Source organism: Schistocerca gregaria, chromosome 7, assembly GCF_023897955.1.
Source record: "Schistocerca gregaria isolate iqSchGreg1 chromosome 7, iqSchGreg1.2, whole genome shotgun sequence".
NCBI classification, from domain to species: Eukaryota; Metazoa; Arthropoda; class Insecta; order Orthoptera; family Acrididae; genus Schistocerca; species Schistocerca gregaria.
Window position 1 is genome coordinate 104,478,120 of NC_064926.1, and position 24,376 is coordinate 104,502,495.

General features: G+C 43.0%; 1 protein-coding gene across 1 annotated transcript in view; it reads left to right on the plus strand.

Annotated features, from left to right (window-relative positions):
* Positions 1 to 24,376, plus strand: part of LOC126281526 (uncharacterized) — a 188,277-nt gene that overhangs the window by 26,859 nt on the left and 137,042 nt on the right. The window contains exon 2 of the mRNA XM_049980567.1: positions 6,821 to 6,987. Within this exon, the coding sequence (XP_049836524.1) occupies positions 6,821 to 6,987 (167 nt within the window). The remainder of the gene's footprint in view (positions 1 to 6,820; positions 6,988 to 24,376) is intronic.

Genomic DNA, 24,376 nt, shown 5'->3' on the forward strand with positions numbered 1-24,376 from the left:
ATCCATCAATCTGGCATCTGTGGAGAACGCCGTTTAATGGACATAATTTTTAAAACCAACTAATGCAAAATAGTATTCGTAGTCCACAAGTGAAAGTATTTTCTCTGTACCTTTGTTTGTAACCACCCTTCGAAATAAGGGAGGCCTTTTTGCCAGACTCTGTATTACAAAACCTAATGTTTTGAAAATAGTAACAATAAAATAATAACAATAAAATAATAAAATATTTAACATAATAATAACTTGTTTAAATTAGAGTTTAGCATATCATTTTACCATAACGTGGAAGAAACTGAAAATCAGAATATTGTATCATTTTAGAAAGAAAATGGGGAAACTCGTGTGTACGCAATTGATTTAAGAACAGTAATAACAACAAACTTCCACAACTCTGACATTGTTGTAATTTGTGCGGCATAAAACGCAAGAGTGCGCTCGCCGCGATTGTGAACGCAGGTCTGTGAAATGCGTCTATGGCTACGTGACTGTGTGGAATGCTGTTTTTGGCCGTCTTCGATTCCTTTCAAGAAATTCAGTCTTTTTGTTATTGTTTTTTGAGTGGACGATCTTTCCATTTCTGTCTTGCTTTGTCCAAATTCCTGTGCTTTGCCGGTCGTACCTGTGGACTCACGAACTGTGTCGGATTTGTTGTTGACAGCGGATAGAATGCACCCAGCCTGTAGTATCGTTTCCAGTCGTCTAATATAGGGCGCCTAGGAAGCTGTTTTCTCCGGTCCCTAGACAACAATTGAAGCACATCATATTAATGAAGTTTATTACAGTAAGTTAAATTGACAATACTTAACTTCACATATTCACAAAGGGGTGTCAAAAACAAATGGCGACGTGCAATTAATCAATGGTATATCCAATTTCTATGTGAGCAAAATAATACAGTTCCTAAGTCATTGCTGTAGCATCTGTATGACGGGTCTTCTTCCACTGCCGTTGCTAGGCGGAACAGCGCTTATATTCTCTTGGACCAGATGGCGCTCCCGTCGTAGCAGCGTCGTAGTCAGCATACTATTGGCTGATATCTCACAGCCTTCTCTGCTCCTCCGTGGTGCCGGCTCATGTCGTTACGCCGCAACACAGCCTGTGGCTGGGGCGCCATTTGCTGGCTGGAGCGTGTTGTGTGGCTGCTCAGGCCACGACCTCATTCATGTGGGCCAGCCCTCAGGCTAGTGTGTGCTGTGCTAAACACAGCTTCTGATTTTCTATAACTGCTTCCCGGTTTCGAGACTATGTCATCTTTTTCTGGCTACAGCGATCTCGGAGATTTCATGTTTTACCGGATTCCTGATACAGTACACTCGTGAAATGGTCGTTCGGGAAAATCCCACTTCATCGCCACATTGGAGGTGCTGTCTCCCTTCGCTCGTGCGCCGACTGTAACACCACGTTCAAACTCACTTAAATCTTAATAGCCTGCCACTGTAGTAGCAGTAACCGATCTAACAACTGCGCCAGCACTTTTTGCCTTATACAGGGTGATGCAAAAAGGTACTGCCAAACTTTCAGGAAACATTCCTCACACACAAATAAAGAAAAGATGTTATGTGGACATGTGTCCTGAAACGCTTAATTTCCATGTTGGAGCTCATTTTAGTTTTGTCAGTATGTACTGTACTTCTTCGATTCACCGCCATGATTTCATACTGGATACTCTACCTATGCTGCTAGAACATGTGCCTTTACACGTACGACACAACATGTGGTTCATGCACCATGGAGCTCCTGCACATTTCAGTCGAAGTGTTCGTACGCTTCTCAACAACAGATTCGGTGACCGATGGATTGGTAGAGGCGGACCAATTCCTTGGCCTCCACGCTCTCCTGACCTCAACCCTTTTGAGTTTCATTTATGGGGGTATTTGAAAGCTCTTGTCTACGCAACCCCGGTACCAAATGTAGAGACTCTTCGTGCTCATATTGTGGACAGCTGTGATACAATACGCCATTCTCCAGGGCTGCATCAGCGCATCAGGGATTCCATGCAACAGAGGGTGGATGCTTGTATCCTCGCTAATGGAGGACATTTTGAACATTTCCTGTAGCAAAGTGTTTGAAGTCACGCTGGAACGTCTGTTGCTGTGTGTTTCCATTCTATGATTAATGTGATTTGAAGTGATAAAATGAGCTCTAACATGGAAAGTAAGCGTTTCCTGACACATGTCCACATAACATATTTTCTTTCTTTGTGTGTGAGGAATGTTTCCTGAAAGTTTGGTCTTACCTTTTTGTAACACCCTGTATAGGGGTTGCTGAACGCAGCGTTGTATTCGGCATGTTTACATATTTCTGTATTTGAATATGCATGCCTAAAACAGTTGCTTTGGCGCTTCAATGTATATACAACAGAAGTGTCAACAACGACTTTACTTTGATTTATTCATTTAACGTACAGACACGATTTTGGTGCAATTTTTATTTCAAAATACATCAAGGATTTTATCTTACACCTAAAAAGGCTCACTGTGACTTCCCATAGTTATGCGGCACACACGCCATCTGAAGCCGACTTCTTGCCAAACTCGCTACGTCATGTCTGGCGTGACTTCTTCAACTGGAAGACAGATTCTAGTTCTCAACTCTGGTACGGAAACCGGCAAGGTAGGAACAAAAGCGGTATCCTTGATGAATCCCCAAAACAAAAAGGCAATAGTTGTCAGGTCCAATGAACAGAGGGACCATGGAATTTGTTCACCTCGGGTCATCCACTTACCTGGAAAGCAGACTGGTGTGTCAGCACAGCATGGAATTCAACTTTTGCACAACGGCACAGGCTCATCACTACAGGCTGCGAGTTGGCAGGACTGGACCAAGTGAAACATCAGACAATAGCCATCGACAGTCGCACTGAACATTTATTTGTCACATTTAAACCAGACAAATAACAAATAAAACCTTCAAAACATTTTTAAAATTACCATTTAGGTGGGAGCAAGTTACTTCAGAATTTAAATATTCATAAACCACGGCACTTATGTCCTATCACACATTTAGTGAAATGAGTTAAAAATTATTTATTCAATAACTATGATCAACCTGAAGAAAAATTTACTAAAATTTAATGAGGAAATGTAGTCTTTCGTTACTGTAGTCATTGGTATTACCAAAGTAATTCGGAGTACAGGCAACAACAAATCAGATACCATGGCACACAGCCATGTTACTTAAATGGCAAGCACCCTACAGTGTAGGATATAAAATATAAAATTTGACATGACCAATTAAATTTGTGATGAAATCAGATTTAATTACCATATCCACATACTGTCACCTAAGGAATTATTCTACTTTCATTAATAGAATCAATTGCAAACTATTTAAACACACAATAACAACTGGCCTCTCAGTAACCTGTAATAACTTGTGAAACTACTCATTTAGAATTAGATACATGTCTCTCAGACAGACTGTTATGTTAGATAGAAACGTAACAGTAATGTAATTGTAATTTGCAGCAAAATATCCAGGAAAAATTGTGTCCAAGTGTATCTACAGCAATTGGCCAGCTTAACTCCGTTGTGTCATATAAATTCAATAACCAGGCGACACTTAAACAAGGACCAGCCAAACTGTTTTCATTGGCAATTGACACTGACAGTAGCAATCTACAAACAGAATGTATCAGCACGCTAGCCCTAGTAGATGCTGATCATCGAGGACAGACTCAGTAGGAGTAGCAATGGCCACCCAAAAATATGAAGTCAACAGCACTGAACGAATTAGTTGATTCTGGCCACAATTTACAGCACAAGCAAGGCCCTTACCCTCTTTCTTGTTCGACGAAGCCAGCCGCCACAGATCTCGGTGCCAGGAGACATGCAGGAAGCGAAATACACCAACGACTTCCCAGTAACGTGACTGCTTCAACGCCGGCGATATTTGCTACGACGCCGTCACCCGGGTAAACAGCCCATTTAAGATGCGCTCTTTCTGCTGCCTCGCACGGCGCCTGTACTGTGCGCCCGACTTCCCAAACGACGTTACTGTTAGGCGTCCGAAAGCAAAAATCCTCGCTCCTCGCTACTTGCTAGAGCTTACCCCTCGCTCCCGATCGGCCCGGCAGGTGTCGCCATCGCTCGCTATGCGCACACCACTGGAAAGATGACCCAACCCGGGAGTGGGAATATTGCTGATCGAGCCACACTGTTTACAGACATTTAGGAAATTCCGGACGTCCAGCAGACGTCCATTTCCGCAGTGAGGTGTTTCATTGTGATCCGTCCATCACCTCGAATGAGTGTGTCCACACGTTCCAACATTGCAGGAGTCTCAGCTGTGTGCATCCGGCCGACACCTAGGAGACAGAACAAACACCTCACTCAACCACTCACCGTGCTTTCTTTCACAGCCAAGTCTCTGTAGACATTCTGCAAGCGCCTATGAATATTTGCGATGTTCTGGTTTTCTGCCAAAACCAATTCAATGACAGCTCCCTACTTGAAACTGACCTCCCTTACAAGCCCCATTTTGATGGCTACGTTGTATGTAGGCTGTTTATGTGTTTGTATGTTGACAGCGCTATGTAGTGCTCTACATTAATAACTCTGATAGCGCTGTGCGCACTCTGTAAGAGACTCTATGGCTGGTCGCACTAGCAGTTAGAAGTTAACAGTCAGCAGTGATGGCAGTTGGAAGTTAATCGCCAGCAGTGATGGAAGTTGGAGGTGAACAGATAGTAGTGACGGAGGCTGGATGTGAGTAGTAAGGAGTGATGGAGGTTAGTGGTTAATAATTAGCAGCGTGAGCGGACGATCTGGACGTGTCCGACTCGGAGATTAAATATTATTCGTGATTATATAATTTTTGGAACTGGATGCCACGGACGATTGTATGTTTTTTTAACTGGATGTCACATTATTAAGGTAAAAATACATTGTTTGCTTGGCAACAAAATCTTTCCTTTCCTAACCATATGCCTATCAGCAGTTAGAGCCTACAATAGTTGCAATCTTTTATTGAGCTGGCTGTATTGATGCTTGCAGTATCGCTGTAGTTCGTGTAATGAAAATTTTTTGTGAGATAAGTGTCTTATGAAACGTATAGGTTATTCTTAGGATTTCTTCTTATTCAGGGCCATACTTTTGAGTTAATTTGAAAGCAGTCAGATCGCGTTACCATTGAATGTTGCGAGTAATTAATGAATAGGAAAAGTTTGAGTTCTGTTTGTAAGGGCAAATTCTGTATGTCACATATGAAATGACAAAGACAAGCAAAGAGACAGTAACTTAGTTTCACTCGGCTATATTAGTAGAAAATTTATATAAAGACGTTTCAACGTGTAGCACAGCCGCGTACTGCAACACCATGAAACTACAGGAGCTGAAGTGCGAATATTCAGCGATGTCCCGTCACAAATTCCGCATTTTTTTTCAACCGAAATTGGCCCTACTTATTCAAAGCCAATTTTATATATAAAAACTATAATACTGGGTTGAGGAGATACATTTGGATCTTTGCTGGTCCCAAAGTGACTTCTGTATTCGTAATGGTACACCATTCAAATGATGCACAGGACTAACAGCAGTCCGACAGTGGTTGCTTCCATAGCTCTAATGCCGTCCGCACACGGATCGTGCATCCGAACGTTGAGCGTTGAGCGTGCCGAGTTTCTGACGTCATAGCGTGGAATAGCACGTTCGGGGGTCTTTCCGAAAGTGCAGAGCAATATCTGGTATGTCAGATATTCTGAGCGTGCGTCTGAGCGTTGACCAATGAAATGTCACAACGCCACCTACGTCACACGCACGCCGTCTCCCTTCAGTACAGAGTTGTGAGGCGCCATATTTTCATTCATTTGAAGCCTATACGTATATATGCCGTTTCTGAGCACCAGCAAATTAAGAACACTGGAAAACCCATTGTTAACTGTGTGATTCGTTGCAATAAAATAATGAGAAACATCATATTCGTGGCAAAACAACTGTTGTAACTTGCGTATTATGAGATTAGGCTATTTGAAGGCAGCGACACACTGAAGATCCAGCCGAAACGCATTGTTCTTGGTACAATTTGTATTAATTAAATTTCAGTTAGTAAGAAGTCTACGATTAAGGTTTTCAGCACGGGCTAAGATAAAGTGATTAGATGCGCTGTTGGTTTAGCATAATGGGTAGCATCGCTGTTCTATAATAAGAATAATAAGAATTGCATTGACGGCGGTGGTTGGCAGCTTGACACTCCCAATTTTTTTTCTTAACATTCGCGTTTTTATTAGGTTCTGACACTTTATTATTAGTTTACTCTAAGTATATACTGTAATATTTGATGCTATGTAAATATAAGTTCCTCCTTTCTTGAGGGGCTACTTTGTTCGATAGGCTTAATCTACAGGACAGTTATCAAGTAAGACTGACCTTGTGATTTTACTAAAATGTGGGAATGATGAGATAATGTTTATCTTATGCGGAGAAGCAGTCCAAATTTGTACTGCACTGTTTGTAATGGAACTTTTATAAGCCTGTGTCCTGATTGACTGCACATGGTACTTTTCTTTTCGTGGACGATGGAGGAAATGTGCGTTTTAATAGAGCAAACGTGAGAATTTTACGCTCACCCGTTGAGTAAACAGTGTGATTTACGAACTAGAAGCATCCCTCAACTGCCTCTGGAGTGCGTTGCGAACGCGTTTACCACATTGGAGCCCACGTACCGTATGCACAAGTCGCATCATTCCTGAGCGTTCAGCAGCACGTTGAACTTGGCACGCTCAACATTAACGTTCGACAGCACGGCCCGTGTGCCGACGGCTTTACGCTACCACATAGATACGGTGAAGTTGTGGCGCTGACGACTTTTTCGTTTCCTGCAGGCCGGAGTACCGGAGGGCGCCGGCGGTCCAGCGCGCGCCCTTCGAGGAGCCCTCCTCCAGGGACCTCACCGTGGGGCTGGCCGTCGGCGTCGACGACACCGACGACGGCGACGGCGACGGCGTCGGCGTCGCCTCCCCGGGCTTCGCTCCAGACTGGCCGACCCGACGTGAGTCCCGACACACGCTCAGCTCAGACACGGTGTGGCGTCCCGAGCAGAACGACCTCCTCCGTGCCACCTGGCACCGATCACGTGAAACCCAACTTGCGCTTCTGTCTCATGACATTCTGAAAGTCACGGTCCAGCGCTGTAACGTAGACGCAGTATTTCTTGTTTTCTGAAAAGCACTTGACTCGCTACCACCCCAATGTTTACTGCCAAAATTTTGATAATATGGGGTATCAAAGAAAATTGGATTACAGACTTTCCAGTAGGGGTTGCGGGGGGGGGGGGGGGACACACATCAGATCATCTCGAATGGAAAGAAGTAACCTCAAGTACGCCGCAAGAATATGTGTTGGCACCATTGTTGTTCACGATGTGTATAAATGACCTGGCAGACTCAATTAATAATAATCACAGACTTTGCACATAGGTCGCAGGTATCTGTAATGAAGTTCTGCTTGAGAAAAGTTGCACAAATATCCAGTTAGATCTTGATAATAGTTCAAAGTGTCTGCAAATATCGGCAGCTTGCTTTAAATGTCGATAAATGTAAAATAATGCACTTCACCAAAGAAGAAAAGTAGTATCCTATGAATACAAGTTCTGTGAGTTAGAACAGTTGTCAACTCACGCAAATACGTGTAGGCATGTGAAATGGAACGAACAAACAGCCCCAGTTGTTGAGGCAGGTGTAGACTTTGGTTCATTGTCAGAATACTGGGAAAATGCATTCAGTCTACAAAGGTGCTAACAAATAATTTGTGCGTCAAATCTTAGAATATTACATGAGTGCTTTGGACCTATATGAAATATGGCTAAGAGAGTATATTATACACATACAAAAAAAAGGGCGATATCAACGGTCTACTCACAGGGGAGGGCCACGAAAATGTTGAAAAATCTCAGTAGGCAGGCTCTTTAAAATAGAAGCCAAACATGCTGCGAAACCGTGCTTTGCAAGTTTAAACAATTAGTATAAAGTGAATAGTCCTGAAATACAGGGTAGGCAGAAGTTACGCAACCCTAAATAAAAAAAGTATGGTGAGAAACTGAGTTACACACCGGTGGGGATATTTGTGTTCTATGTTGACATCGGATAGCACTGTGAGAGAGACAAAACACGTGATATCAAAGCAGCTTCTCGCCCGTTTGATGTCAGTGCAGAGTTAGTTCTGAGCAAACAAATGTCCGTTTTTTTCGCAGGGTGAATGTGTGTTCATTCTTGAAAGTTACTTCAAATCGCATTCTTTCTTAAACTGTGAGGAAGACTTCAAGCTGGCTTTTCTCGACAAATAAAGTTTCACCCGTAGTCTCTCATTTCTGAAAAGGTAGTAGTGTGAAAGAATGTGATCGTTCCGGCTGTCATTTTGTGTTAAGGATGCCTCATTGGAAAATATCCGCCCATCTTTGCTACGTTCACCAAGGAAGTCGATACGAAAACTGTCATATGGGAGTGTTCTCATAAACACAAAGAAGCTGAAATTTTGTCCGTATCGCAGTCACGTTGTGCACGAGCTTTCAGAGTGTGATGGAGCAAAAAGACTACATTACTGTCACTGTTTTTGCATTTTATTCGCAAAAGTATTTTGTTGTTGAATTGTTTTCTACTCTGATGAAGCTTGGTTTCATCATTGTGGCTATGTAGACAGCCAGAACGTCAGGTTTTGAAGCTCAGTTATCCATGAGACCCTATTGCCATCACAGAATTGTGGAGTCTGGTGTGCAGCTTCGCCCAAAAGCATTGTAGACCAAACTTTTTCTCGGAAATGATAAAAGCAGATCATTACCAGACATGCAACTCGTGGCATCGTCAGAGGCAGACGAGCGACACTGCTGGCTGCGGCAAGACGCACACACAGCGAACAGCGGCGTGACAGCAATGTGTGAGTCGTCTGTTGAGGCACGTCGTATCACGTGACCCGAAGGATGACGTCTAAAAGAAGAACCCACGCACCATACACGGCTGGAGCGGGAAGAAAGCCTAACACGGGATCCCTTTTTGCCAAGCCCTTCACAGTGGTTTGTACAATGTGTACGTAGACATCGAAGACCTGCGAAATGTGTGTCAAACGCTATCATGCAATGTCTTGAATGACGACAGAGCACTTTCACACTAAAACCTCTTTCACACGAGACTCAGTGGACTATTCGTGGCTACTGAGACTACATCACAATGAATGTTTCTGTAGAAGTCATATGATATGTATTACTGCTGAGAAATGAAAGGATCGTCGTCCAGACATTTCAAAACATTTATTTTCTCGAGGAAATATAGACTTACGAGGGTCATTCAATAATTGAAGAGAGAAATTGGTCTGGTAAAAAGCTTTGGTACTTTTATGGCTATAAGTTGGCATCACTGGGATGAGCCCTGATCAGCTGATGTATCAACATTGTTTAGTTTACAACCTCAAAAATACGTTTCACGATGGCGCGTCCTCTTGAAACGTCCACGCTAGTTGAACAACGTTGTGTTATTCCTTTTTTACTTTCTGTAGGCGAGAAACCAATGAATACATACTGTAGAATGTATAAAGTTATCGTGAAAGTTGTATGAATAGTGCAAATTTTTACTGACGAACACCGTTCTGGCCGGCGAGTTGCAGTTTCAACTCCCTCACTAGTAAGTCGAATTGATGACATTATTCTTGACGACCGCCGTGTGCCTATGGAAATGATAGCTGATAAGATTCAATTTAGTAACGGTATAGTTCATAACATTATTTGTAATAAGCTAAAGTACCGCAAAACATGTGCAAGATGGGTCCCAAAGAAGTTGACGCGGCTACAAAAGGAAACAAAGTTGAGAGTGTGCACAGAGCTAAAGGAACGATATGAAAGAGGACACTTCCTCAACAAAAGTTTAACTTCTGATGATACTTGGGTTCACTATCATGAGCCAGAACCAAAAAGACAAAGCATGGAGTGGAAGCACACCAATTCACCTGTCAAGAAAAAATTCAAAATCCAAGCATCAGCAGGAAAAGTCATGTTGACGGTGTTTCGGGATGCTGAAGGTCCAGTTTTTTGTGGTTATCTCGAAGAGCAGCGTACAATGAACAACAAATACTACTCGGATTTGCTTTTAAACGAGGTGAAGACAGCCATGAGAGAGAGGGACGTCGTGGGTCTCAGAGGAGTGGTGTGATTCTCCAGCAAAACAACGCACGTCCTCGTATTGGTCAACGAATCCGTGAAACCGTCGATAAAATGGGCTGGGAAGTACTGCCTCATCCCCCTTACAGTCCTGATTTAGCACATAGCGATTTCCATTTGTTTGGTGCACTAAAAGAGTAATTTCATGGGAAGAGATACCACGACAAAGTGAAAAAGTTTGTGCGAAATTGAAAGTGTTCTTTGCAGCCGGAATAAAAAATCTTGTTGGAACAAGTGCATAAATGTTCAACGGTACTATGTTGAAAAGTAGAAGTAGTATTATTTTGTAAAAATAAACTCTTTTTTTCTCCAGAGCAATTTGTCTCTTTAATTATTGAATGACCATCCTAGAAACATATCAAACAATATTTACAATGCAGTGAATAGCGTTTTTTTTTTAACGCTCTTCTCTTGAAGAGACATCCGTTTCCGGTGATCTGCTTCGGACTAAGAGGTGTCCGCCTGTGTACAATATTGTTCCGTAGGTAACCGCAAACATTTCTCCACGAAGGCATTGACCATCTTGTCTCACAGTGGAACAATAAACAGTTTACTTACTGTCACCCATCTGTCTCGTTCTCATTTGACTGCCTCCTGTACTCGATTGAGAAGTAGCGCCTCTAGGTCACGAAAGCTAACAACGGCCAGGAGAGTAATGTTCTGACCCTACACCCTTCCATATCCGCATGAGATAACTCCTTTGGTGTGAGGGCGACACGGCGGTGGGTCGGTACCGTTGGGCTTTTCCAGGTCTGTTCGGATGTAGTTAGTTTCTAGGTGCCAAGTAACACAGAAAACTATTTTTCCCATTTAATGATCTGACTTTTCTTACTACTGAAACAATGTTCATTGTTTTAGTTTTGTTTTATTCTTTTTTTTTAATAAAAAGATTCTAGTCAGAGCAAATCTGATTCAGTCTATGTACAGCGACTTGTAACTTGTCCCCTATGTCGTCTACAACTAAGAAAATCATCACCAAATATAATCATTTGTTATATCCTGCTGTCGTCAATTTTTGGCCCTCCGCGTTTGATCAATTTTTTTCAACCTTTGTCAATCACTTGAATTTATGTTAAAAAGTACTGTTGAAAGCCTGCTACGCTGACGAACAAGTTGATCCGTAATTATTCGTTCACTGGTGAACTATATATCTGTAAATGGCGAGCACATAGCCAAATAAATATATTGTCTCTGAAACCTTTTGTTCAGTTGGCACGTCCCATTCGTGAATACGACCTATGGAACACGGAACTAAGTACAGAGACCAGCCCATTTATCATGGATCAGCAGTGTCGAGATTAACCCGTGAATAAAAGAAAGTACCTGTATGCGATTTCGTACGTCACTCCCGCTTCTATTTGCCGAATTGTGATCGTTATGCTTTCGTCTGGAGAGAAGACTGTGGCCAATAAAAGGACAGGAACTTCGTGGAAAGAACTAGTCTGGAGGTACTGGCATCCTAGTGTGGGCAGGCAGTTCGCACGACCAGTGTTCAGAGTTCTGCTTCTTCGCAGTTGGTCAGAGGAAAGTATGAATGCCTTCAGGAACAGAGGTGGGGTTTTGCAACCACACATCCGATCCTCTAGACCCGCAGTTTTCTCTTTGTGGGCGATGGTGCCGAGCTGCCGTGGAGATAATCATACCCGCTGCAACGGACGGTACTGTTGATCACATTTTAATTTATTCTGCAATCCTTCCGGAACCTCTTTCGGAAGAAAGACCTTAATCGGTTGAGTATGTCGAGCTTTTAGACCATGGAGTGTCTGAAAAGAGGGTAGAGGCATTCTTTTCGATGTATCGTTTACAACATTCAATCCTACGAACATTGATTTTTCGGGTTACAATTCTACGATGTGTTCTACGCTCACCTACATGTAACATTAAATACTTCTTTTATGCTCGGTGGTCTGCAACTGTTAGATATTTATTAAATGACATCTAGACATCAGAACTGCACTTGAAATGTTGATTAGCCAAACCGGCATCTGGGTGTACAAAACATCGTCAGTGGCATCTGATGCAGAGGATTCAAATGGCTCTGAGCACTATGGGACTCAACAGCTGTGGTCATAAGTCACCTAGAACTTAGAACGACTTAAACCTAACTAACCTAAGGACATCACACACATCCATGCATGCCCGAGGCAGGATTCTAACCTGCGACCGTAGCAGTCACGCGGTTCCGGACTGAGCGCCTTAATATAGAGGAACAAGCAACTGCATGTCCTAGTACGCTCAAAAGTATCCAAACCACCCCAAATGCGTTTAGCCTGATTTCTATGAAACCCACATACGGTAACTGTCTTGCAGATCATATGCTTTCTTTTTGTCACAGTCGTTTGACTACACTGGCGGTAGAAAGATCTCAGTACCAAGAGGAAGTTATGGGACATAAACGGAAGTTGGTAGGAGTGTTTCTACATCTGACAGATGATGTCTGTTCAGATTTCGCAAAAGTTACACAACAGTGGCTCCAGTAGCGCCTCTAGGAGTATGCAAATCAGATTTGCGTTAAGTACACGTTGTAACGGTCGTGAACGTAAGTTACCTTTGAGACTGGACGTGGTGCGTCGATGTTAGTCCAAAATGCCTTAAGGCAACAAAGACGCCATTATCAACACTTCACTGAGTTTGAACGAGGTCGTGCAATACGGCTACGATCATCTGGTTGTTCCCTCTGCAGTATTGCAAAGTCTTAGTTCGAATGTAGCCACTGTACATGATTGGTGGCATCGCTGGTCACTGGAACGCACGATCACAAGAAAACGGACCCCAAACAGCTACGTGGCACTACCGGCAGGGAAGACCACTTGCCCGCGAAAGGCAAAAATCCTGAGTTCGAGTCTCGGTCGGGCACACAGTTTTAATCTGCCAGAAAGTTTCAAGACCATCATGTTTGGCGCATGGCTCTGGCGCATCGTACTGCATCTGCAGCAGAAACTTGAACAGCAGCTGGCACCACAGTGACACAACAAACTACTACAAATCGGTTACTTCAAGCACAGCTCTGAGCTGCACGCCCCGTAGGGTTAATTTATTTATATATGTATTTATTTTTCATGTACGAGCATGTTGCATGCTATTGATATTAAATTGAATAGTATATAATGGTACATATAATAATAAGGAAAACGGTTAAATCACGTAGATTTGCATACAAACATACAATAAGTGTGTGTTAAAATTTAAAACCTTGACCGCAAACCACTTCCGACCCCTGGGCAACACTTCAGATCTCGCCAGCTTCGAACGTCGGCTGAGTGAACACATTCCATCTGTCACTAATCTAGTGCAGAACTGGCAACATTGTGTAGTACGTTCGGGATCTATGTGAGCGTCGATTAACTTGCGGGTGTAGCTCAGAATTGTCCTGCTACATTCACTTAATATTTGATTATCATATCCGATAAACAACCCAAATGATTCCCACTTAAGGTGTAAAATTGGAATGTCAATTTTATTTGGTTCTCAGTAAGGTCATTCCACGCAAAATTTATAAGTAATCTCATGTTTAACATCACTAATTAAATCTGTTAATAAAAAATACCTCAGGGAGAGCAGACTCCCAGCAGTACTGACTCGGCAGGTAGGCCAGTCAGTTCTTGGCGCGGGTAAGTGTCATATTAACGTTTTCGCTGCTGGCGGCCAAGCGCAGTTATCGTGAGTTAACGCTTTACAGCACTGCACTGAAGGTCAAACATTTTTTGCTTAAGAGCCAAAATTGACACTTTAGGGAGACACTTCGGGCAGTATAGGAAGGTGGAGAGGACGGTGGAGGGGGGAGGGGGGTTCAGGGGCACTGAAAGAGACATCAAATTTTCATCAATCCGTGGTAAGTGACAGAAGCTTACGACTTACATATTTTGAATCTACACATCATAGGGTATCGTACCAAATATTATTAAGTGAAAAAGGAAATAGTATATTGGCGCTACATACATTTTTGTGAAGGCTTACATAGTAACCCTTTTCGGTACCTAAGCAGGTACGGTGGCCAGCAACATCGCAGCAGGATCCCATGTTTGTTTTTCTGGTTTTGGGGGCACATTTTCTAGTCGTCTTCAGGCCCTAATACCTGAAAGAAACCAAGCGGCTGCTGCAGCCTGTTTACAACCGGCCTTTTGTATAACAGAACAGAAACGACTTTAAATAATGTTACTTAATTAACTCGACATTGTCACAAGGGGATAGAAAGGCGGATGTGTTGTTGTGGTCTTCAGTCCTGAGACTGATTTGATGCAGCTCTCCATGCTACTCTATCCTGTGCAAGCTTCTTCATCTCCCAGTGCCTACTGCAACCTAAATCCTTCTGAATGTGCTTAGTCTCCCTCTACGATTTTTACCCTCCACGCTGCCCTCCAATACTAAATTGGTGATCCCTTGATGCCTCAGTACATGTCCTACCAACCGATCCCTTCTTCTGGTCAAGTTGTGCCACAAACTTCTCCCCAATCCGATTCAATACTTCCTCATTAGTTATGTGATCTACCCATCTAGTCTTCAGCATTCTTCTGTAGCACCACATTTCGAAAGCTTCTATTCTCTTCTTGTCCAAACTATTTATCGTCCATGTTTCGCTTCCATACATGGCTACACTCCATGCAAATACTTTCAGAAATGACTTCCTGACACTTAAATCTATACTCGATGTTAATAAATTTCTCTTCTTCAGAAACGCTTTCCTTGCCATTGCCAGCCTACATTTTATATCCTCTCTACTTCGACCATCAGTTATTTTGCTCCCCAAATAGCAAAACTCCTTTACTACTTTAAGTGTCTCATTTCCTAATCTAATTCTCTCAGCATCACCCGCCTTAATTCGACTACATTCCATTATTCTCGTTTTGCTTTTGTTGATATTCATCTTATATCCTACTTTCAAGACACTATCCATTCCATTCAACTGCTCTTCCTAGTCATTTGCTGTCTCTGACAGAATTACGATGTCATCGGCGAACCTCATAGTTTTTCTTTCTTCTCCATGGATTTTAATACCTACTCCGAATTTTTCTTTTGTTTCCTTCACTGCTTGCTCAATATACAGATTGAATAACATCGGGGAGAGACTACAACCCTGTCTCACTCCCTTCCCAACCACTGCCTCCCTTTCATGTCCCTCGATGATAGCTTCGTATATAAAAGGATTTAGAAGTCAGTCTTATCAGTTGTCTTATACGTGCTTCTCTGGAAGTAACTAACTATTACTGGAATGAACATCTCGGCCACTTTTCGTGGTCGGACACCATCTCGCCGTTAGTGATTCACAGAATAAACTATCAAACTGAAGTAAAAAACAGGAAACTACATTTGTAGACCAAAGGACGTTGTTTAAAACTGCTATGATAAAAAATTATTACCCTCCATGCAGGTGAAGTAACAATAATAATGTAAATGACTTATATCAGACGACACAGAAACAAGAACTTTTTACTAAAAATTGACGGAACAAGCTTCCTCTGTGAGTCTCACAACAGTGGCGATGTATGTTAATGACTGGAGTGACCACTTCTCGGCAGGCAGCAGCGCCATTCAAGGCAAAAGGTAAGCAGTGGCCGCTTTTCCCGTGCTGGCGCCTTTACCACACCCCCACCCCAGCTCTTGCTACTAATTGGCAACCTCTATAACTTAGTATGTTATTTTAATTAATAACAGCAATTGCAATATGAGACACAATTAAAAATGTCTTGAATGGCTTTTTTGTTTTACTCATTGAATTGTATCGAAACAGGCCCAGTTTAATTACATATTACTTGCGACAAATATGTACGATATTTGAAGATGACCATCTCTACAATGCAAATTCACGAATCCATGTTGCTTCTGTTTGACATTTATACAACAGCAGCTGATCGGTGCTGTATGCGCACACTCGTGAGTTGTCAGCATTGGAAGGTGAAGAATCAAATATTCCCACTTCTCTCCTGTATTAACCGCTCAGTTAATTCCCAGCCGAATTCACCAACGTCAATTAAAATTAAACACATCTTAAAATAGTTTCTATATGCGTAATTGTCATGAAAATGGCTGAGAACCACGGACCGCATAAATGCTTGATTCTGGTCACGACTGGCTCTCGGGCCGCAGTATAACGACCGATGGCACAGTAGAAACTGTAATGGGAGAACCTGTACAGGAAAATACTTTCAAGTTCACGTTTGACAGTACCTATGCACGACTTAAATAGCATGAAACAGAGGACTTTATGGAAGAAATAGTAAACAACTGAGGATGCAATTGGAATTCATCTGTCGATCAGTAATAGTAACCGTGTTTCTAAGTTTCAGAATCCTGAAAAATATGACCGAATTGTAGAGCTGTATGGAATGAAGTTAAATTTCAAACATTTCGACGTCGATATCGGTGAAATTGCACGACTCTGAATAACAACTATACGCATTTTAGAACTGCCCTTTGAAATAACCGCAGTCAAATTAATGGCACCATTGCAGGCAACGTAGCTGAAAAGTGGCCCGCTGCACATAAAGTCATGGTCTTAAATGGTGTGAGGTCGGCTAAAATTCACAGGATGACACATATACCATCATATGTCTGTGTGTATCATGCTGCAGTTATTTATGAAGGGCAGCCTAGCACGGGACTTGCACGCGGTAAGTGTCTGCAGCGCCGAGTGGCGCAACGACCGACGGGGCAGGCAGCTGCCCCACCCACCGTGTCAGAGCTGCCGATAACTTACGTCGCAGCAGTTCGTTCAGCTCCCGCTACGACATCAGAGGCAGTTATTCACGACACTGCGGGCCACGTCGAACAGAGCGCACGAATGGAAGAGACCCATCCAGAAGAAGCGATAGAACAGTTTCTGATCATCTCCGTGAAAAACAACGAGGCAGCAGTGCAAATGTTGCTCGGAGCAGCGCAGACAAGAACGATATGACCGAGGAAAGAAATTCCGCACAAGACATTGAATCACAGACGGCAAATGGCGAAACAACAGAAAGTTCCACCAAAGGAAACAAAAAGCGCAGGACTGCCCATCATGGAGCTGAAAAGATTCCGCACACCCTGGGAGAAAAGGTGTAGCAGGTATGACAGAAACTACGTGACACGCCATCGGAAGGCCAGGAAGAAAATCAACGAACGTCGAGGGAATCACGGACGGCAGAACTATCAGACCGTGGAACAGGAAAATCAGAGGAATCCACAAAACATCATGATGATTCGAAAAGGTGCAGCAAACACGACCGACCAACTTACTGACGCATCGAAGGGGAAAAAAGGAACACGGAAAACCAAAAACTATCATGGGCGGATCTCACTCCTAGTAGCATCGACGTGTCTTAAGCACTACCGGACAACACATCTTGGAATGAAGAAATGGAAGACTGTAATCGACTGCAGCACACAGTATCGGACGTGATACGAGCGTCTTTCAACAAGTAATCCCCCACATCTTTTTTAAAAAAGAAACATTAATATACATAGACAAACAATGTTGGTGCCTCACATTTGATGTTTTTTCTGTGCGCCGGTGAAGTTTCGAACCCTTCTGGCAGATGGCAGAGCCGTAGTACAGCGTCAAAATGGCGTCTAGTACGGCTCACGTTACAATTAGCGTGCTGTTATTGAATTCTTGTGTGCAGAATAAGAAACCATGGTCAACATCTATAAACGTTTGTGTGCAGTGTATGGCGATGCTGCGGTTGATAGTACAGTTTCGCGATGGGTAGAGAAAGTTACATCCTCAGGAAATGCAGAAACAGAGCTCCATGATCAGCCACGCTCGGGACGTCTTGTCACAGCCGCTGCTACAGCCAAGCTGAATCTTCGTGCCGAACGGAACATCACAACTCGACAATTGGCTCTACAGGTTCTCGGTCAGTATTGGAAGTGCGTCTGCAATGATCGAGACTCTCGGATATGCAAAGAGGTGCTCACGATGGGTTACACGAACGCTCACAGCGGACTGCAAGATTCAAAGGAAGGCCATTGTATCTGAATTGTTGGAGCATTTTGAGACCGACTGAGAGGTCTTTCTGTCACGGATCATTAAGGGGGACGAAAGCTGGGTGCACCACTTTGCGCCAGAAACAAAAAGGCAGTCCATGGAATGGCATCATCCTCATTCACCACAAAAGAAGAAATTCAAGACAATCCCTTTGCTGAAAACGTCATGGTGACAGTCTTCTGGGATTATGATGGCGTCATTCTCGTGAATGTGATGCCAAGAGGGTCAACTACCAATTCAGAGGCATACGTGAAGAGACTGAATAAACTAGAGAACCTTTTCCGACGTGTTAGATCAGACAAGAATCCAGCAGAAAGCTTGCTCCAACACGATAATGCACACCCACACACAAGTCTGAGAACCCGGGACTACATCGCCAAATTGGGTTGGACATTATTGCCTAATCCACCCTGCAGTCCAGACCTGACACCATCTCTTTGGGCCGCTTAAAGATTCTCTAGGGGGAACACACTTTGAAGATGACGAGAGTGTCAGTCATGCAGTGAAAACACGGCTACGCCTACAGGACAAGAGCTTTTACCAACAGGGAATACATGCTCTTCCAGAAAGTTGGCGAACGGCCATTTGCTGAGAAAAGAAATGTGGGACATTGCTTATTGAACGACCCTCGTACAATTGAGCTCGTTGGTATTTCTGCAGACATGGAAGATGACTTTTATCAACTCACAGCTGTGGATCGAAGATTGACCGAAATGAATACTAGGACTGATTTCCATCATACAGCGTAGCTACTGTTAGAACACCTACTCCTGAAACAGAATGTGTAAGAGATTTTATAAATGCGTTCAAGATAGTCATACTCCTGTTGCAAGAAGTGCATACAAAGAGAGTGGAACATATCGTGGGGTACAATGCTATCGTAAACAGAGGACCTGAAAGCGGGGCCACAACATTATTCAAAGACGGAATTATACCTAGAGGAGTTAAACAACTTAGCGAGTGGACAAGGAACGTCTATTGAAAGACAAAGCTCACCTAATTAATATCTATGCACGAACTGGTTCACAAGCCACACTGGATAGAACGACTTTCTTTCAGGAAAGCATTGTTGAGTTAATCAACACCGCGTACGAGGACACCATGCTTCCTGGATACTTCAAGTTTCTTTCCGCCGCTGACCAAATACCCAGTCCTAACGTATGCCTGGTACTGAGAGACTTAGAGAAAGGGCTGCTTCTCATGGACACCTGGCACAGCCATCCAAGAGGGAATCCTGGGTTCACTTATATTACTAGCCATTCCAGACGGAACCTACGCCCCTAGTAGCTTTAAGAACAGTGTAGCTAGCGCCCAAACATATCCTGTCACTTACTCTGACCATTTGGCTATTGTGGCTAGGCACGCAAAGGCAAAGGGCACTTAGTGGCAGAGGCGTTTGGAAATTCAGTAAGTCACATGTGGTAGACGCTGAGCTTGAGCACGAGTTTAAGCGAGGTTGGGAAATGTGCTTAAGGAACAATCGACGCTACACAACTAAGCTGGAATGGTGGGAAGCACACGCAAAACCTAATATACGATCTTTACTAAAAAGCTTAGCTTCTGCAAAGAAACTGTGAGGATGGCATACAGTTCAATTGTACTTCTAGTTTCTAAGAGAACTACGCGCAGACACCGCCAGTATGCCACGGATGAAGCCAAAATAATCGCTCTGAAACGCCAGCAAGTAGAGGGAACGAGAAACAGCTCTTTTCCACCTTCTGGCCGAATTCAAGAGAGATCGCCGTCTCCACATAAGCTCTCTCCGAAATGGTTGTGGAAGATAACTTACCTGCCAATAGGACGCCATGAAGTTTGCACATGCTTATTTCAGAGGACTGACGACGACACAAGTATGGCATTTTTAAGCTGCATTGAACCAACTGTGATGTAAGCTGAGTATGCAGAACTGGGAACTCAACTTACTGAAGAGGAACTGTTCGAACCGTTGAAAGGAAGCCCACGGAAAAAATTACCAGGACCCGGCGAGTTACCAGTAGAGTCTTATTTAAAGTACTGGAATTTAATCGGCAATACGAGTACGATGCCCGCGGTGCTCGACGAAATGCATACGTCTGCGTAACAGGGCTCATAGTGGTGCTTCCTAAACTGGACTAAGCTAGTGATTTGCGGAATATGCATCCTGTATCGCTTCTAAACGCTGACTGCACGCTGGTTACTAGGGTACAGATCGTTCGATTGAACGCAACTCCTGGTCGTCTTATCGTCCAATAGCAGACGTGTGCCGTCCCCAGGGGGACATTACAGCGAGCTCTGGAGGAATACCGGGATGTGGTGGCTGTCGTTTCGGCATCCAACTGCAGAGTGGCCATCGTGTCGTCAGCCATGGACAAAGCTTCTTCGAACCGCGTGACCGCTACGGTCGCAGGTTTGAATCCTGCCTTGGGCATGAATGTGTGTGATGTCCTTAGGTTAGTTAGTTTTAAGTAGTTCTACGTTCTAGAGGACTGATGACCTCAGATGCTAAGTCCCATAGTGCTCAGAGTCATTTGAACCATATGAGCAAAGCGTCTCACAGAGTCCGTCATAACTACCTCCTACACGTCGTGTCGAAAATGGGAATGAGGGCATTTTTTGTAAATATTATCTGGAGGCTAAATGCGTACATCATTTCAAAATTCTTGTAAATGCATATTATACAGCGAGAATTCCAACTCTAGGGTGGATACCCTCCCCCCATGAACCACGGACCTTGCCGTTGATGGGGATGCTTGCGTGCCTCAACGATATGTACCGTAGGTGCAACCACAACCGAGGGGTACCTGCTGAGAGGCCAGACAAACGTGTGGTTCCTGAAGAGAGCAGTAGCGTTTTCAGTAGTTGCAGGGGCAAGAGTCAGGATGATTGACTGATCTGGCCTTGTAACACTAACCAAAACGGCCTTGCTCTTGTGGTACTGCGAACGGCTGAAAGCAAGGGGAAACTACAGCCGTAATTTTTCCCGAGGGCACGCAGCTTTACTGTATGGTTAAATGATGATGGCGTCCTCTTGGGTAAAATATTCCGGAGGTAAAATAGTCCCCCATTCGGATCTCCGGGCGGGGACTACTCAAGAGCACGTCGTTATCAGGAGAAAGAAAACTGGCATTCTACGGATCGGGGCGTGGAATGTCAGATCCCTTAATCGGGTAGGTAGGTTAGAAACTTTAAAAAGGGAAATGGATAGGTTAAAGTTAGATATAGTGGGAATTAGTGAAGTTCGGTAGCAGGAGGAACAAGACTTCTGGTCAGGTGAATACAGGGCTATAAATACAAAATCAAATAGGGGTAATGCAGGAGTAGGTTTAATAATGAATAAAAAGAACAGGAGTACGGGTAAGCTACTGCAAACAGCATAGTGAACGTATTATAGTGGCCAAGATAAACACGAAGCCCATGCCTACCACAGTAGTACAAGTTTATATGCCAACTAGCTCTGCAGATGACGAAGAAATTGAAGAAATGTATGATGAGATAAAAGAAATTATTCAGGAAGTGAAGGAGACGAAAATTTAATAGTCATGGGTGACTGGAATTCGACAGTAGGGAAAGGGAGAGAAGGAAACATAGTAGGTGAATATGGATTGACGCTAAGAAATGTAAGAGGAAGCCGTCTGGTAGAATTTTGCACAGAGCATAAATTAATCATAGCTAACATTTGGTTCAAGAATCATAAAAGAAGGTTGTATACATGGAAGAATCCTGGAGATACTAAAAGGTATCAGATAGATATATAATGGTAAGACAGAGATTTAGGAACCAGGTTTTAAATTTAAGACATTTCCAGGAGCAGATGTGAACTCTGACCACAATCTATTGGTTATGAACTGTAGATTAAAACTCAAGAAATTTCAAAAAGGTGGGAATTTAAGGAGATGGGACCTGGATAAATTGACTAAACCAGAGGTTGTACAGAGTTTCAGGGAGCATAAGGGAACAATTGACAGGAATGGGGGAAAGAAATACAGTAGAAGACGAATGGGTAGCTTTGGGGGATGAAGTAGTGAAGGCAGCAGAGGATCAAGTAAGTAACAACACGAGGACTAGTAGAAATCCTTGGGTAACAGAAGAAATATTGAATTTAATTGATGAAAGGAGAAAATATAAAAATGCAGTAACTGAAGCAGGCAAAAAGGAATAGAAACGTTTCAAAAATGAGATCGACAGGAAGTGCAAAATGGCTAAGCAGGCATGGCTAGAGGACAAATGTAAGGATGTAGAGGCTTATCTCACTAGGGGTAAGATAGATACTGCCTACAGGAAAATTAAAGAGACCTTTGGAGAGAAGAGAACCACGTGTATGAATATCAAGAGCTCAGATGGCAACCCAGTTCTAAGCAAAGAAGGGAAGACAGAAAGGTGGCAGGAGTATATAGAAGCTTTATACAATGGTGATGTACTTGAGGACAATATTATGGAAATGGAAGAGGATGTAGATGAAGACGAAATGGGTGATACGATACTGCGTGAAGAGTTTGACAGAGCATTGAAAGACCTGAGTCGAAACAAGGCCCCCGGAGTAGACAACATTCCATTAGAACTACTGACGGCCTTGGGAGAGCCAGTCCTGACAAAACTCTACCAGCTGGTGAGCAAGATGTATGAGACAGGCGAAATACCCTCAGACTTCAAGAAGAATATAATAATTCCAATCCCAAAGAAAGCAGGTGCTGACAGATGTGAAAATTACCGAACTATCAGTTTAATAAGTCACAGCTGCAAAATACTAACGCGAATTATTTACAGACGAATGGAAAAACTGGTAGATGCAGACCTCGGGGAGGATCAGTTTGGATTCCGTCGAAATGTTGGAACACGTGAGGCAATACTGACCTTACGAGTTATCTTAGAAGCTAGATTAAGAAAAGGCAAACCTACGTTTCTAGCATTTGTAGACTTAGAGAAAGCTTTTGACAATGTTGAGTGGAATACTCTTTTTCAAATTCTAAAGGTGGCAGGGGTAAAATACAGGGAGCGAAAGGCTATTTACAATTTGTACAGAAACCAGATGGCAGTCATAAGAGTCGAGGGGCATGAAAGGGAAGCAGTGGTTGGGAAAGGAGTGAGACAGGGTTGTAGCCTCTCCCCGATGTTATTCAATCTGTATATTGAGCAAGCAGTAAAGGAAACAAAAGAAAAATTTGGAGTAGGTATTAAAATCCATGGAGAAGAAATAAAAACTTTGAGGTTCGCTGATGACATTGTAATTCTGTCAGAGACGGCAAAGGACTTGGAAGAGCAGTTGAACGGAATGGACAGTGTCTTGAAAGGAGGATATAAGATGAACATCAACAAAAGCAAAACGAGGATAATGGAATGTAGTCCAATTAAATCGGGTGATGCTGAGGGAATTAGATTAGGAAATGAGACACTTAAAGTAGTAAAGGAGTTTTGCTATTTAGGAAGTAAAATAACTGATGATGGTCGAAGTAGAGAGGATATAAAATGTAGACTGGCAATGGCAAGGAAAGCGTTTCTGAAGAAGAGAAATTTGTTAACATCGAATATAGATTTAAGTGTCAGGAAGTCATTTCTGAAAATATTTGTATGCCTCAAAACATGTCCTACCAACCGATCCCTTCTTCTAGTCAAGTTGTGCCACAAACTTCTCTTCTCCCCAATCCTATTCAATACCTTCTCATTAGTTACGTGATCAACCCACTTAATCTTCAACATTCTTCTGTAGCACCACATTTCGAAAGCTTCTATTCTCTTCTTGTCCAAACTATTTATTGTCCACGTTCACTTCCATAAATGGCTACACTCCATACAAATACTTTCAGAAATGACTTCTGACACTTAAATCTATACTCGATGTTAACAAATTTCTCTTCTTCAGAAACGCTTTCCTTGCCATTGCCAGTCTACATTTTATATCCTCTCTACTTCGACCATCACCAGTTATTTTGCTCCGCAAATAGCAAAACTCCTTTACTACTTTAAGTGTCTCATTTCCTAATCTAATTCCCTCAGCATTACTCGACGTAATTCGACTACATTCCGTTATCCTCGTTTTGTTGTTGTTGATGTTCATCTTATAACCTCCTTTAAAGACACTGTCCATTCCGTTCAACTGCTCTTCCAAGTCCTTTGCTGTCTCTGATAGAATTACAATGTCATCGGTGAACCTCAAAGTTTTTCTTTCTTCTCCATGGATTTTGTTTCCTTTATTGCTTGCTCAATATACAGATTGAATAGCTTCGGGGAGAGGCTACAACCCTGTCTCACTCCCTTCCCAACCACTGCTTCCCTTTCATACCCCTCGACTCTCATAAC